The 17,777-nt window shown below is 41.6% G+C and overlaps 1 protein-coding gene across 1 annotated transcript in view; it reads left to right on the forward strand.

The window, feature by feature from the left end:
* tmem240a (transmembrane protein 240a) overlaps window positions 1–17,570 on the forward strand; it is an 18,898-nt gene extending 1,328 nt beyond the window's left edge. Inside the window, exons 3-4 of the mRNA XM_037773330.1 lie at window positions 6,512–6,720; window positions 16,308–17,570. Of these exons, the coding sequence (XP_037629258.1) occupies window positions 6,512–6,720; window positions 16,308–16,462 (364 nt within the window). The 3' untranslated portion in view covers window positions 16,463–17,570. The remainder of the gene's footprint in view (window positions 1–6,511; window positions 6,721–16,307) is intronic.
* The last annotated feature ends 207 nt before the right edge of the window (window positions 17,571–17,777 follow it).

Genomic DNA, 17,777 nt, shown 5'->3' on the forward strand with positions numbered 1-17,777 from the left:
ACCCACGTCCTGCAGGCAACCTAGCTATACAGCCATGAGGACAGACCAGTGTTTTAAGGAAGGGAAAATGTTGTCATGTTGGTGCAAGCTGAACAGATGCACATTAAAACAAAACAGCAGTGTATACTGTGCATACTGCAGTGAGGGGGTTGATGTACCAGCAGTCCATTAGCAGCATTTAAGAGGCCAGTTCCACTGTGTTTTTTTAAGCCTGTAAATCAAGAAATGGGTCATCATCAGGTGCTATTTAGATTATGCTTGTCAGAGAGGGATAATCAAAGTTTTGAAAGGCCTCTGTGATGTGATATAGACTGATCAAGATATAAAACTATATGTTTGGAGACAGGATTTGTGATGAGATGATGTATCACTGACTGACTGTCTTATTTTGTATCTGGCTGTATCAACTAAAATATTTAATCGTAATTAATTGCAAATGAATCACATTTTTTTATCTCTTCAAAATGTACCTTAAAGAGAGATTTGTCAAGTATTTAATACCCTTATCAACATGGGAGTGGGAAAATATGCTTGCTCTATGCAAATGTATGTATGTGTGTATATTTATTATTGGAAATCAATTAACAACACAAACACACCACAATTTAGCGCAAGTTTGGAGCGTTATTTAGCCTCCTTCGGACAAGCTACTGTGACATTCCTTACGTTTTCTAGTTTAATATGATTCCAGTATCTTCAATCTTCAATCAGCTTTAAAACTGAGCTACAGCTACAACCTAAAAATCGCAAGTTGCGTTAATGCGTTAAAGAAATTAGTGCCGTTAAAACAAATTTGAATTAAACGTGTTATTATCGCGTTAACTTTGACAGCCCTATTTTTGTAAAATTTTGACAATCATGTTATCCTTGCTACTGTCAAAACGGCTCGGTTATGAATGTAAGCAGGATTTGTAGAAAATAAAGTATTATCAGCAGCATTAAAGGGACAGTGTGTAGGCTTCGGCGGCAACTAGTGGTGTGGTTGCATATTGCAACCAACTGAGTACCCCTCCGTTCACTCCTCCTTTTCCAAGACTGCGGTAACGTGAGCCACCAAGTGCAAAACGGTGGTAACACCATTCGCCTCGCTCAGAGGCCATCCTTACCATACTACTACCACTACCACTAGGAGCAACGGAAGTCAGACGGCGGCTGGCGGTACCACGGTTTTCCACTCTGAGGCTCACGTTACTTGGGGTTGTGTATTGCCAAGAATCTGGCGATACGATACGTTTCATTTAAAGTGGCAGTAGGCAGTATATTTTTGGCATCATCGGGCAAAAATTCCATAACAAACTTTCAGCATATTGTAATTCAAGTGTTCTGAGAGATAACGAGACTTCTGCACCTCCTCATGGCTCTGTTTTCAGGCTTTAGAAAATCTAGCGTGTGACGGGAAACTTTGACCAATCACAGGTCATTTCATTGATAGAGCATTCCTATTGGCTGTGCTCCGGTCATGTGACCGGAACTTGGCGTTCCTTCAACAGATTTTACAATGGCGGCAGCGTCACAAACTTTCTCATTTTACAGCTAAACCGTGAACTACAAGATGTTTCTGAAAACATTTGAGGCGAGAAATTAATGTAACATAATATTGATTCATATTTGATCAGCGCTGCCTAGTTTGATCGTTTGGTCAGAGTTCGCGAGTGACTGACAGCCGGCTCTCGTAGACAGCAGATGGACAGCAGACCTCAGATCAGCTCTTACTGCTTGTTTTCCTCCGGTCTGTGAAATATTGCAGATGCCGTTAGGAGCACCGGAGGACACAGAGGCACATGATTATTTTCAGATTACCTGTTTCATGTACTACTGTCACGATATAGCGACCGTTTTATAAAAAAATACTTTTTTTAATCATATTTGCTCCAATCTCGCCTACTTCAGCTTTAACAGGGGTTCCGACTCAATATATTGCTGTACTGTAAGTAAGTCCATATATTGCGATTTAAAAAAAAAAAAATTTTAGGAAAACTGTCATAGTATAAAGAACAAACCACCATATGAATCAAATCTGAGTAAAACAGTTAACATTTTTATGCAATCAGAACCGTTGGATCTGCTGGATCACAGTCCCTGTAAAATTCAACATCATACAGTATCACAAAACATAATATTGCAATATCCGTTTTTTTCTCCTGATATTTTACTACACTCCTAACATAACTGCAGTTTCACAAGCGCGTCGGAGAACTACGGTGAACTTCAGGTAGCGTAAAAACGTGAAAGTCTCTCTTTAGAGTCAGTGTTTGGTTTGTCCGTTCTGGGCTACTGTAGAAACGTGGTGGACTCCATGAAGAGGACCCGCTCTCTATGTAGATATCAAGGGCTCATTCTAAGCTAACGAAAACACAACGATTCTTAGTTTCAGGTAATAATACACAAAAAAAACATAGTTATGAATATTAAGTTACATTTCTGCTCATAGATCCGTGGAAATGTTGCGCACTGTTCCTTTGAAGCAGTGATTTCTATAGGCCTATTTATAATACCAAAAATGATCTCCAGTACGAGTATTTAGCAATACACAGGCACTGATAAAATAGTAAACCACTGGACAGTATGCACAGTCAAACCTCTGCCCCTCCTGTTAGTTTTGGGGTTACTGTACCCACACAGTGTCTTTCAATTGACCTGGAAACACACTTCACATACACAGCAGAAAGAGAGAGATGTACGTGGATGAATAGAGCAGGCCTGAGCTTCGGATCACTCGCCTGCCCTCCCATGCGTTAGACGTGGAGGTGTCGTGACGCCCACAGCGCTCACCTTATCAGGCTTGAGGACACGGCCGGTGTCATTTTTATTTGGCAGCCCCTGTGCTCTGATTTGGATGTAGTTGTAGCCTCTCTGACGGGCCGAAGCCTTGCCCACGATAGCTGCCTCTGCCTCAAGGAGAGATCTAGCAGACGACTGTGCTGGGTGCACCCTGCTGATTAGTGTCACGCTGTTGTGAGAGGCTGCAGGATAGTTGTCCTAAGATGATCTAAATGCTCTCTTTGTGGCATCCTAAACTCTTACAGAAAAACTGAATAGTTTTCATTTTTATACCAGAAAAGAAGACCGTGAGTTGCAGGGCGCAGGTCAGCAGGACTTTAAAGGTATACAGGCAGCATAAAATAATCCTTTATTCTTCAGGGAAAAGAAAGAAACCAGGAGGAAGATTTTGGCTTATCTTTACACGTAGCTTAGCTTTTGATGTTTTGGCGTTAATGGACCTCGGTGGCTGTATGGCTCAAGTCAGTGAGGTCCAACAGGGGGTCTGATCCCCCGTGTGGCCCTTCTACTTCTTCAGTTCTAAGTGCTGCGGTGTTTCTGCACTGGACTTCCAAGAGATCATCTGTCAATCAAACGGCATTGGTGGATTTTCTGTTAATGGCGTTGCATTCCTGTAGGTGGGGATTTTTCATTTCTTCCTCAAATACCAACAGACAAGTCGGAAACATCTGTAAAACTTCCAGTTAGCTTCCAGTGCATCGTAGGGTTTTGCCAGTATAGACGCTTTAGATACTGGGTGTGAAGCATTAGGTGTGTAACGATACATCGATCTGGATCGCTATGTTGATTCAACGATCCAATATCATCGATGCAAAGCAAAAACATCGATACATATCATCATCTTTAAGATGCGCCTTTATCTTGAAATTCCCATGGCACGTTTGTGTCACCATTTCCATCCAAGCGCACGCCACCTCCTTCCTACAGAGCACTGTAATGTAATTGTCAAATCATATTTTAGTTGCTTTTTGTGGGTTGATATAAATGTAACGGATTGTGTTAAACGGGCATATGATATCGCCTCATATCGATCGCAGGCCCCTGAATTAAATCAAGTCGAAAACGTATCGTGGCAGACTTTGTGATATCAGCAAATATCGTATCGTTATCCAAAGAATCAATATAATATTGTATGGTAGTGAAACCTGTGATTTACACCCCTATTAAGCAGAGTAGCTTTCATTAATGAGGTGTTATGTCAGTCAGAGATAGAGATAAGCAAATAAGACATTTATTTAAATAAAACGTGTGTTACAAACTGGGGCATTTACCAGGTAGGGAGCATCTAATGAAAGATACTATCATGTTGCATTGGAAATGTAGAATCTAGGGCTTTCCTCGGCCAAAGGAATTCTTTGTTGTCTAACACTCATACGATTTTGTCAAGTAATTGATTGGTTTATTTAACAGATTTGTAAAACTGAGTTCCTCTACAAAAATCACACAAAAGCACCACTTTAAATCTTGTGTTTACCAGAGATGTGCTCATAAGTTTCTTGGAAATAAGTCATTCAGCATGAAAAAAGCATAAAAATTACTAATTGGCTAAAGAAATCTGAGTCGACTAATGCGGGCTACACATTACACAAGAATCAAGCTGATTTCAGGCTCACTTCCCCTCCTGCGACGATGGTCAGCAAAGCCTTGATTTCTTTGATGGTTCTAAAGATTATCTTGCCAGATGTTCTTGTGCTGTGAGGTATTTTAAGAGTGTTTTTTTACATCCCCTGATCTGCTCGGAAGTCCATCCTGGCTGCACCAATTTCAAATCGCAAATATCAAACAGTGTGCGCCAGCCTTAAGACGAAAACAACCATTAGTCGACTAATCAACTAAGAGGGGGCAGCTCTAATAGAGTCCAGCGTTTTGGAGCTTGACTTGGACGGTCAGGACATCTCAGTCTTTGCTGCTTGAATTCTGACTATTCTTTTCTTAAATCTGTGTGTTGCCTGTCCTTTGAATTATTATAATTTATTTAAGTGTAATAGTAAATTACCAAAATACTCTTTTTATTGTAAAAAAAGTCTTCTTAATGGCATTAAAAACCTGCATCAGTCCAAACCTGTTATCAATGTAATGTCCCAGAGTGCGTGCAGAGGGGTGTCTTCCATCAGTTAAATCTCTCAGCTCCCACTGTGTTCCCTTACAGTGTTTGCCAGACAACTGTTCGTGTTGTTAGGTTGGAAAAAGCCGGGTGATAACAGTATAGTAAGACTTTCATATCAAGCGGATGTATCTGTTTTACAATGTCAATGCTGGACAATGTGGCAAAGTAAATGTGAGAGACTGGATGATTGTTGAACAGTAGCTGCTGCAACAGTTGATATGCGGAGATATATGTGATGTTAGTTGTCCTTTAGCTGTAATGCAACAGAGTGATGTGTTCACCGATCTACTACAGACATCAGTTGTCTTTTAATTTGCATTCAATCAGCGTAACATTTCTATATTTTTCACCTCTTTCTTCTCCTGAGAGATGTGAACACCTGGTTAGTAGCAATCACACACCCTGTGGATTTGTGGGAAAACAATTAAAATTGGATTCGTATTGAGTCCTTTCATGTCTCTCCTACTTGGAAGAATTTTTTTCTAGTAAGAACCTGTTTAGATCTAGAATAATTTTTATAAAATGAAAAAGAAGGAGCCCATGTTGACAAAATAATTGCTATTTGTAAGATATATTAACTTGCAGACTTGGTGCGTTTTAGATGATGTATTTGTCTTGGCAACGTTTTGTTAATCCAGAAAGGATTTTACTGAGCAGGTATGGCCTTAACCTGACAGGATATTGGAGTAAATGCCTTTCTAAAAACCACCTTAACAGTAGTCACTGAAGGAGGTAGCGAAGTGTTTGCTTATTCTTCTTTCAGGCCGTGAGCACAAGCCGGTCTCCTTAAACTTTTCTAGCCGCAGCTGCATAAAGTGCAGCCTGGGGACACCCAAGGGTCCTTGAGAGGGCTTCAGGGGGTTTCCAGCAAAGTGTGGATTAGTGCAATTTGATTAAAATTCAGATAGAAATCTCTAGATATCATCCAAGTTGGTTAAAGAATATAAAAACACCATATATAAGGTGAACAGTGTGTAGCATTTAGGGGCAGAAATGGAATATAATATTAATAAGTACATTTTCTCTAGTGTGTAATCACCTGAAAATAAGAAACGTTGTGTTTTTGTTACATTAGAATGAGCCGTTTATATCTACATACAGAGCAGGTCTTCTTCACGGAGCCGGCCAACATGTTTCTACAGTAGCCCAGAAAGGGAAAAACCAAACACTGGCTCTAGAGAGGGCCATTCACATTTTAACGTTTTTGCGTCCGCCACCATAGTTCTCCTACATGCTTGGCTCTGGAACCTCACCGCTAGATGCCGCCAGATCCTACAAACTGCACCTTTTAATATACATAAATTAGGGTTGTCAAAAATATCAAAGTATCGATACATATCAAAACTGAATATTTGAAACTGTTTCAATACTCATATTCTGCAGTATCGATACACGGGTACCAGCTGCACTTTCTGCTCTCTCTTCTCTAAAAGCCTGGACTATAGAGCTCCAGAGAATAAATGCCAACCAGCATTGAAGCTTGTGGTTGCCCAACAATTAACTTTATTTCTCACCTATCTGTATGTCTTTGAGACGGCTAAGAAATGTTCATTTGTATCTTTGATTCTATGTTGGTTTATATCTAACACTTCCATCACACTCTCCTGTTTGTCCTCCCTTCAGGCATCATGTCCACTATGTAATCCCATACGATGGGGACCATTCCTTGGTGGACTCCTCAGAGAACTACTTTGTCAGTGACAGTGTGACCAAGCAGGAGATGGACTTGATGTTGGGGCTGCTGCTGGGCTTCTGCATCAGCTGGCTGCTGCTGTGGCTGGACGGCGTCCTACACTGCGCCGTCAGGGCCTGGAGGGCGAGCCGGTACTATGGTAAGATGCAGATACACATGAACTCAACTCAAACAAGAGCTCAGCAATCCCTAAAATATCATTAAAAAATCGTTCTTTATTCATTTCGGTTGTCGGTCATACGGAGGTGTGAATGCACTGCTACATGACAGGAAATGACAGCATTTTCACAGAAACTTGAATAATCTTAATTTCACAGGCGAAATAAAAAAGTATCTATGATTCAAAGCAGGATTTGTGGTAGCAGAAATATATGTGTTTGTATCTATCCACCATGTATCTGCATGTGTCAGCGTTTGCCAGGTTAACACAGCAGTTGGTGGAGCTCTGGTAAATGACCTTCCCCCCCGTTGCTTTGCCCATTTTTGGCTCTCCTCACTGGTGTTTTTTCTCAGTTTACTGCGACCTCTTGGAAAATCACAGCTAAACCTTCCAACTGTGTGATGATTCAGATGAAGGCAATCTGTTGAGGTAGAACTAAATTTAAATTGTTGTCTTCTTTTTCGGACAACCGAAAAACCTCAAACCTTATTTCACAAACCTGATTTGTTTTCATGAAACAGCAGCAGTTAAAGGCTAACGTAAGAGCACCATCATCAGGTTTTAAAATGGGGTTGTATGAGGTACTTATCCATAGTCAGTGTATTACCTAGAGTAGATGACGGTCGGCACACCCCCAGCTTGGAGAAACAGACAGGCGTTGTATTTTAGCCACCTAAACGAAAGGCCAACCTAAAATCAATCAGTTTAAGTGTATGCTATATTTAGAATATTTTCGCCGGTTTACCTTGCCGTTAGACAGCTATACAGTCTATGTTTCCAACTAGTAACTGAAGCCGTTGCCAAAGCCACCAGACTCCATTGAAAAAACAGTAATATCACCTCACAGAACACAGGAGTTGCTGGTCTACTGCTGCCTCGATCGGTTAGTTTGTTTGTGTTATTGTGTGACTTTATTAGTTCGGATTCACCAAAGTCAGACAATAGCACAAACAAACTAACCGCTAAAGGCAGCGGTAGACCAGAAACTCCTGTGTACTGCAAGGTAAAATTAAAAAAAAATTTCAATGGAGTCTGGTGACTTTGGCGAGAGCATAGATGGATACAACGGCTTCAGTTTCCCACCGGAAAGGGCTGTCTGATGGCAAAGTAAAGCTGTGAAAATATTCTAAATATAGCGTACAGTTTTTTTGGGTGGGCCTTTCTTTTGCCGGCCCCGTCCACAGCAGTACATTGCTTTGCTTCCGTGCAGTAACTCCTGTCCGCTTCTCCAAACTGGGGGCGTGCCGACCGTCATCTACTGTAGATAATACACTGACTATGTATAAGTACCTCATACAACCCCACTTCAAAACACCTGAACTATCCCTTTTAATAAGAAAATATAGTCATACCTAATGAGAAATGTGATCATGTAGACTCTCAAAAGTGATTGTAATTATAATTTTATACAAACCCAGGATAAAGAATATGATTTTAAAAGCAGTACTTTTATATAAACACGTTTTAGTGATAAAACAAATCTAAGCCAACAAAATGATTGATTTATGCCTTTCTTGTAGTTTCTCTTACGAACTACTAATTCACATTAAATTCTCAACAGATATTTACTTTAGTACATCATTCTTAAGTTATTTTTGGCAGCATACAGTAGTAGTCTAATCACTGCACTATATTGTTATGCCCTAAGTCTTTCCATATTAGCATGTTAAGCTAAAATGTTGTGTTGGCATTGAAGCAAACAGAAAAGTTAGTGTCCTTTTGGCAGCTGATGTCAAACAAAATCACTTCTCAGCATGTTTGGTTGAATTACTTCTCAGTAACGGTCGGATTAAATATCAAACGGTTAGTGTTTCAAACCAGGTCTGATAGAACGACCTCTGCTTAACAAAGCTTTTGTGCACAATTGTATTATGCTATGTTAAACCTTTAATGATCTCATTGGGGACACTGCAAGAGCAAAATAGCATCGCAGTGCAGTCAAGTGAAAAAGAATATTAATAGGAGTTGAAATAATGAAGATGATGCAACCCGCAATTAACATTTGGTTGAGTTAAACCTCAATGGGAAGACTAAAAAACTGCTCTGCAGGGTAGCTAACGGGCAAAATGGCAAATCTTTTAATTTATATTCATGATCATGGTATTCATGGCTAGATTACTTTACTTTTTTTGTCGGTTGTGGGCTAGAAATGTTTGAAATTTGAAAGTTTAGCTAAAAAGAAAGAAACAGATCAAGTAATTTACAGTGTAAAGGTAAAGATAAGGATGATAACTTAGGGCCTGGAGAGTAAACATGGTCTCCCATGGTGATGAGGAGAGACTCACTAGAAGGGCCCTGAAAGAGGATCTCAAGCAGCAATCAGGCTCTCTTGGGTGTTAACAAATCACTCAAATAAGCTGACTTAAAACCTTAAAATCAATTCTACAATTGACAGGCAATCTGTGAATTGTAGATGAGACAAGGATTTTGGTAATGTGGTCACTTCTCTTGATGATTAGCCCGGGAGCAGCGTTCTGAATTAACTGTATTATGCTGATATTTCTCCTGCAAAGTGCATCACAACAATCAAGCCTGAAGGAGACACAAGCATGAATGACCTTCTCAAAAGGCTGCAGGTGAAAGAAGAAAAGAAACATCTTATTGATGTGTTCTAGTTATATAAAACACAATTACACCACTTGAGCATCTAAAGACAGACCTGATGTTATGGGCTTAATGTTGTTGACAGTCTGACCAGATTACACATAAAATAATTAATAGCGCTAGTACAGTACAGGGACCATGAGGGGGGTAGTTGTTAGGATCTCTGACTGTGAGCCTTTTAACTTTTTTCAAAAATGTTTTGACATCCAGCACTTATTATGAGAGAGACATGACAATAGGCAGGATACATCTAATAATACCAGGCTTTATTGGACTTTGAAACAGCATGACAGCTATTATATACCCCAAGGAGAGCTTATTAATAGAGCAGTTTGCCAAACTTGTTTTCTGGGGACCCACTTTTTAAAAATGGCAAACCATCACGACCCAATTCACGATAGGCCTCATCTTTAAATCGTGAGGAGAGCGAAATTAATCCGTAAATGAAAGTTCCTGACCATTTTTAACTGCCATTTCCGCATCACCTCATATTAACTTGAATAGGTAAACCAGCCATTTCGAAGAGATATGCGTTCGATAAGTCACAACTTTGTTTTACGCATGTGTTATTGAAAAAAAATACACATGTTAAATACCTTATAAATGATCATATTAGAATCAGTGTTATAAAATCTAAGGTTTTAAAGCCTTTAGTTTGGCATTTTAGCCGTCGCACCTGAATTCTGCCAAGATAACCCATGTGAAATATGTTTATTTGTCTATATTGTTTACGATGCTGTTGGTACACCTGGTATTTTGTTATCTTGTCACACTGAACTGTCGATTCAAGGTAGCATGTGTCATTAGCTTGCTTAACTGAACCCCTACCAGCACAAACCACCAATGTGCCCATCAGGTTTCGTAGTGCACCCAGTGATAAAGTGTACTTGTCCCACTCAACAAAGCTAACAGCAATGAAGCACAGTTCATACGCCCATACAATCCTGAAAAGAGACTAATAATCTGCTTAAAATCGCCTGTGTAGGTTTACCATGGGTGTGCAGGGCCTTTAACTCAAATAATGATATTACTTTTGCCTCAAGCATAGCTGTATGTCCCAGAAATGTCTGCGTGCCGAGCTCAGTCATTGAGAACGGTATGACTGCGCCGTGGTTCAGTGGTTCACACTGTCACATGGGGGATGGGTCCTCGTTTGAACTCTGGTCCTGTGGAGTTACACTGCATGAATGCTCACACTATGGTTTACATTGTAGTTACTTGAAAGCCTGGTGCGTCTCATACAGACGCTAAAGGTACCAAGGGGCGTGACAAAGCGTCGGTATTTGCCACCCTGGAAATGAGAACGGGCTGAGTGTCTTGGTGTGTAGATGTGAATAAGTGAATTAATGCGTTGTCTAGTGAGAAAGTCTGGCCAAGCTGTTATTTGTTTTGAACAAGCATTGCTTTTGTGTGGTAACCAATACAATACATATATGAGTACACATATAGCAGTTACCAAGACTGGTTCAAACCAGGCTGCAGAAACAGAGATTGAGAAATGACTTCACTCCCACCATCTGCTGTGCCGTAGTGAAAGCTACATTCCCACATACCATGTGTTTAAATCCAACTGATAGTTGCTCCTTAATTTCCTGTCTCCTGTCAGCACTTTCTCTGAAATATCTGTTTCATTTCTCTCACCATCTCCTCCTGACAGATGACGGATGCATGTTACTGAAGTAAAGAGGAATGCGGCAGATTTAATGAGACGGAACATGTGGTGTATAGTTCACCAACATTTGGCTTGATGTGGTGATTGTGCAGACACGAGCAAAGAAATAAAAAGGCTTTCAGTGACACTAAAGCTAAGCAGATATGTGACACAAAATCAGGACATGGCAGCGTGAAATCCCTCATAGTCTGACGCTCGGCTGAAGAGACAACGCAGAGGATTCATCTCTGTGCACTGGTGAGATGTTCACTGATGAGCTGAGTATTAGCATCCTGGATTACAGTGTTTTAGTTTCTCACGGTCTTGGCGGCTTCACTGGCTTTTCCACCCAGCCAGGATCAAACTCTAGGGGGAAACACTAACAAAGATTTTGCACTCTTACGGCACAAATGAGCTAAAGATACTGAATACTGCAACAAGGATTTTGAGATTGAATATGCTGTCAGTGTCAGGGCAGGCCGGCATTGTGGAGGTGGCCTGGATCTTCAGTTTTAACGGGGACATATCGTGCTAGTTTCCAGGTTCTTAGTTGTAATTTGGGTTTCTACTAGAACATGTTTACATGCTTTAATGTTCAAAAAACACTTTTTTTTCATACTGTCTGTCTGAATATAACTGTATTCACCCTCAGTCTGAGACGCTCCGTTTTAGCGCATGTATTTTTAAGCCCGCCAAAACCTAAAAATCGCAAGTTTTGTTAATGCGTTAAAGAAATCGGTGTTAAAACAAATTTGCATTAGCGCGTTATTATCGCATTCACTATGACAGCCCTAGTTAAATCTAAAAGCTTTTATGTTAGTTATTACAAATATGGTATTTTAGGATAGAAAATATCATGTGGTATTTGGATTTCTCAGTGTTTTTTTACGAGCTGCTAAGGAATGCTTGAATTGTACAAGCTTTGATAGTTGCAGGCTGCTGCTTTGCTCAGAGGTGTGGAAGGTTTTGCAGCAGCGAGTCAGACAATGCTGTTAGTACAACAGTGTAAAATACATCATCGTAAAAAATAAAACACCCAGAGAGGAGGAGGGAGCATCCATATTCATTAGCAGCAGTTATAGAGTTGGCTTCTTCTTTTGTACTGGGAGGGAATGCCCCTTTCTTCTTCTTCTGTGTGTCGACTGTGACGTTGACGCTAGGTCAGACTCGTTTAGCCTCCACAAGATGAGGAGTGAAGGTGAGGCTGACAGAGCGGCGAAGGGAGTGTGTGTGTGTGTGTGTTTGTTGGGGGTGCAGGATGGAGATGCTGTCACATCCCCACCCCCACTTACACACACACACACACACACACACACACACACACTCTCCTCCAGAGCTATAAATAGAATGAGAGAGAGCAGCTGGAGTGGCAAGTGAGAAACACACACACACACACACACACACACACACACACACACACACACACACACACACACACACACACGGTACATTGAGATGCACATTGATTCCCATTGCTTTTTCCCCCCGCGTAATTCCATCTCTTGCTCCTCCCTCTCCTCCTCCCTCTTCACTTATTGAATCTACTCCTGGTCATTTCCTTTAAAATGCTTCCTGCTGCAACTACCTTTTTTTTTTCTTATCATTGATGCGCTGTGAATATCTGATACCTGATCTGAGTCTCTTTTGTAAAAACACCAGTGAAAGAGAAACACATCTCAAAAAATTGAGAAAATGATGACTTGGCATTCAGCATTAACCCCACCCCCCTCTCCCTCCTCTAAAGGAGCATAACAATTGTGCCTTCGCCTCACATTTTCTGCCTTGCATTATTACCATTTCTCCCGACTCCATCCCTATCCTTTTATTCAAATGAGAGAAACCTGTCTTCGTTGCCCCTTTTCCTTTGGATACCCTTCAGAGCAGTCCTTGTGGACAGCATACCCATTCACAGCTATAAATAACTCACTCTCTCTCTCTCTCTCTCTCTCTTCCCCTCCTCACCTCCCCCTCCACCCAGCACCTCACCCCTCCTCCTCAACTACACCACCGCCACCACCAGCACCACCCCTCCTCTCGCTCATCCTCTAGCAGGGCCATTTGCTGTCTGGGGCTCTCCCCTCCTTCTCTCTCTCTCTACTGTCTCTGTGGACCTCGTTCCGCCTCGCCAGGTCCAGTTTATAACCCGACAAGCACGAACATCTGCTCCGCCATTCCCCTCCTCACGTTATACACCTCACATTCATGAAATCCTACTTTGTCTCCAGACAGTCACTGATTTCACGGCGGGCCCGTGTATTCTGTGTGTACAGCACGGTGGCTGCTAAGTGGTCAAAGACATTGTAGATACATTTGACACTTCAGCCTTAAAGGTGCAGCGTGTAAGATTTGGCGGCATCCACGGGTGTGGTTGCACTGTACTGCGGTAACGTGAGCCGCTTGAGTGCAAAACTGTTGGAACGCCATTCGCCTCATTCATCCTTACCATGATAACACTACTTTAGGAGCAACGAAAGTCAGACGGCGGCTGGCGGTACCACGGTTTTGCATTCTGCGACTCACGTTACCGTAGTTTCACAAGCGTGTGAAACAAGAACTACAGTGACCTTCAGGTACCGTAAAAAAGGTTAGAACGGGAGAAAGTTGGCGAAGGATTTGGTGTCAAAGCGAAAAACAAAATGGCCTATTTGGCAATATTTCAGATTTAGACTCAGTGCTATAGGGGAAACATATCGTTAATGAGGCAAACAGCGTGCGATGGACTAGCAGCCAGTGTACGCGGCGCCGGGTGGAAACCTGTGGCCCCGCAGCGAATTCTCAACCGGAGAGGCCAGGCACATAGACATCCGACGTAAAAGGGGATGCAAATTTTAAGCACTTTCCTTAATCGATTATTGGCAACACTAATGATCAAACAATCGATTAATCGTAATTAAAAAAACATACAAATCGTGCGTATACCAAACAATACCAAAAGCCCTATTTCCACAGCAACATATTGTATATTCTCTGACAGCAGCGCATAGCCTATAAAACATATAAAGATAGAGGCCTAGATATATAAAAATACATTGAATATAACTGAATATCAGATAACATAAATATACAAATTCTACACCATTCTACTGATATCTAGAATGTAACTACACATTGTTGATATTTCAGATCTTTATTTGATAGTAGATCGATTAAATGTCACGTGCTTGTTCAAATTCTTAACGACCAATTTGTTGACCAACGATTAATCGTTAACATCCTTACTACATAGATTTGAGCATCATCTTTTTTCTAAAATGTCCGGAGTAATCGGTAACACCGGTGTTGTCACAAGTTTATTAACCGGTGGGCAAATTACCTCCCTGTGACATCCCTGGGCGTTACTGTAGAAACATGGCGAAGCAACGTGGCGGACTCCGTGAAGAGGACCCGCTTCCTATGTAGAAATAAACGGCTCATTCTAAGCTAACGAAAACACAACGATTCTTAGTTTCAGGTGATTTTACACTAATGAAAACATACTTATTAATATTATATTCCATTTCTGCTAATAGATCCCCCAAAATGTTACGCACTGGTCCTTTAATCTCACCTGTAAAATCCTCATGACTGTAGAGAAATGATGCCAGGATGCAGTCACATGTGCGACAGCCCAAACAAAAAAAAATCAAGGGCACCACCACGGTGCACTTGAAGAGATTGACGCCATTTACCGTCCTCATCCAATATTCCTCTGTTCCAATCTTTTATCTCGTCTCCGTCACGCTGCCCTCACTGATAAAAAGCCCCCTCCCCCTCCCCCTTTCCCTTTTACTTCCCAGAATTAAAAGTTGTTACGGCTACGATGACGCTGGTGACTAAAAGACAAACTGTATTAAACATCAGCTTTTCCTGTCTGAGGTCTGTGTGGAGCTACTAACTCACCTTTACTCCTCAATGCATCTGATTCTGGGTCATGTTCTGGATTCATTTTGTATGGAGGATATTTTTGGGTTTAGTTTCAAATTTGACCATTAAAATAACATTTTGCTCAGAGTTGTATTCATGTCAGGTAACAGCTGAAACTACATGACAGTGGAAAAAAAGGTATTATAGCAGAGATGGACAAAATGACAAGCCACTATCCATCTTTTTAAAATAGAAAGCCAATATCAGCCTAAATTCATACAGTATTACAGGCGGAAATTAGTGTGAAAGAAGCACTTGGACTCATTCACATCGGCCTTGAAAAGAACAGTTTACAGCGCAGAGATCAGTCCTCTGTGTTGCTGGTTGTTGTCTCTTGTCTGCCTCTAACTGGATTTAGAGTCTGAAAACCAGGCTAAGAAGGATTTTACACTATTGTGTGTCTTGATCTCATGAGGGTGTCGTCTAGCTGAGTCGTCCTAGAAAGCCTTGCGTCTTTAATCATGTCTGCACAGCTACAAAAGCGAGGCAATGTTGGTTTACAATAATAAATTAGCACACATGTTACACTATGTCGTGTATACTTGTGAGTAGGAGTAAAGTGACGTGTTGTGATTATGACAAAATATCACAGATTTCTGTTGATGATGCAGAGGTGTTTCCTTCTTTTCCTGTAGACCTTTGAACTCTACTTTCTTATAGTTCAGTCTTTTGCCAGTTTATGTCTGCTTGTCATTGAAATATTGTGCATGTGTTCATGTTTTTGTGTGTTTGAAATGCTCAGACTCTGGGTTTCGCCATGACCTATAGTTATCTAATTGCAATGTAACACAGTAGATGACAGTCGGCACGCCCCCAGTTTGGAGAAGCAGACAGGAGTTACCGGACGGGGGCAAAACAATGTACTGCTGTGGACGTGGCCGGCAGCAAAACGTATTTTAGCCACCTAAAAGAAAGGCCCACCTAATAAAATCAATATCAGTTTAAGTGTGCGCTATATTTAGAATATTTTCCCTGCTTTACCTTGCTGTCAGACAGCCCTTTCCGATGAGTCTGGTTGCTTTGGTGAGAGTATAGATAACGGCTTCAGTTCCCCGTCGGAAACATAGACTGTAGAGTTGTCTGACAGCAAGGTAAAGCAGGGAAAATATCCTAAATATAGCGTTCACTTAAACTAATATTAATCTTTTAAATACGTTTTGCTGACGTTTGTCCACAGCAGTACATTGCTTTGCTTCCGTGCGGTAACTCCCGTCTGCTTCTCCGAACTGGCGGCGTACCGACCATCATCTACTGTAGGTAACGCACTGACTATGGATAAGTACCTCATACAACCCCACTTAAAAACACTTGAACTATTCCTTTAAGAAAATTCCAATTTCAGCTATTGCTCACACACTGACACCTGCCTCCTCTGACCGTCCTGTTGCCTCTCATCTCTTTCCTCCAGATACCCCGTCCTGGTCATGGCTGCCCCAGTTCTGCAACCTTCGAGACCTCCGTCGCCGAGCCCAGCTCAGACAGCTGGAGGACTCCAGCGGCAACATGGTCCACATCAAGCAGAAGCTCTACCACAACGGCCACCCTAGTCCCCGCCACCTCTGACTCTAAAAAAAAAATAAAAAAATAAAAAAACCTAGACCCCCTTCCCCTAAAACACCTTCTCCTCTCCTCTCTAAACCTTCCCAAACTGCCCCTTGGCCAACTGTTGCCTCAGAGACCCTGGAAAACTGCCCTCCCTCTGTTCATAACACGGCCCCCTTAAACCCCCATGACAGGACTTTCTTATGACTAAACCCGGCCCCTGTCAGCACTAAAAAAAAAAATCCCCAAATGGAGCAAGATGACGATTATTTGTTGCCACTGAAATCTTGTCTTATGTCCATGTCCACCATTGTGGGAGGAGGAAGAAAAAAAAACATTTTTAAGGGTGTTTTTTCTGTATAGAGACATTTTCTGTGTTCATTGTTAAACTTGGCATGCTCTTTTAGAACAGGGTAAGATGTGGGCAACGTATGGAGCGGGCGGCAAGACGGGTGTCAGGATATTTTTTTTTTTCTCTATTGGGTGGGAGTGGGACTTTGTCGGCGTGGGGAGGGGCGAACGAGACTGGTGGGTGGGTGGTTTTTTGTGATGGTTAGATTGCTGCTTCTGTAAATAGTTATAAATACGGGCAAGTGGGATTTAACTTTAAAAGGGGGTGCGTGGGGGGATTTTTGTGCGAGTCGTTTATCAATAGAAAACCTAATGATGGAACCGTGTGGTTAAAGATTACAGGAATGGAACAGGAAGTCTGTTTGAAAACTGGATGTGAAACCATGTGATTTCTGCTAAAAACACAGATTAATTAGCTTTGTTACTTAGTGAATTAACTGAATGTATTAATTTTCCCTGTAAATATGTGAGGGGGAGGGGAGCGTGTGCGGTTGCGGTCGGGGTTCTCTTTGCTATATTATCATTCTTTAGTAGACACGGGAGAAGAAATAAATGCCAGCCAAGATGAGTTCAACACACACCCTCCATCTTCCCCACACTGTGCTCAACAGCACAGTTCAATTTTCTTTTCCAATTCCCTCTCACTTATCAGGAGCAACCAGCCTATCAGCAGAGGGAACCCTCACCCAGCCCCCCCCTCGTCCTCTCTGTCCAGACATTGCTGTTGTGAGGATGAAATGTCTGTTTTATTAAAAGTGCCATTGAAGCACAACAGTGACCTCTGATGTTTGATTGTGTCGCTCCACTCGTATGAGCGGAGATGAGAACACGTTCTCATAGCGAGAGGTTATTTCAACAACAGACAGATTATACAGAGAGGTCCCGCTGACAACTTCAGTTTGGTTTGTTATAATTCTAACAGGAATTTCATAAGAACTGACTAACAACACTTCTGAAATGACTAACAACGCCAATGAAACACCCT

This window comes from Sebastes umbrosus, chromosome 6 (assembly GCF_015220745.1).
Source record: "Sebastes umbrosus isolate fSebUmb1 chromosome 6, fSebUmb1.pri, whole genome shotgun sequence".
Classification (NCBI taxonomy): Eukaryota; Metazoa; Chordata; class Actinopteri; order Perciformes; family Sebastidae; genus Sebastes; species Sebastes umbrosus.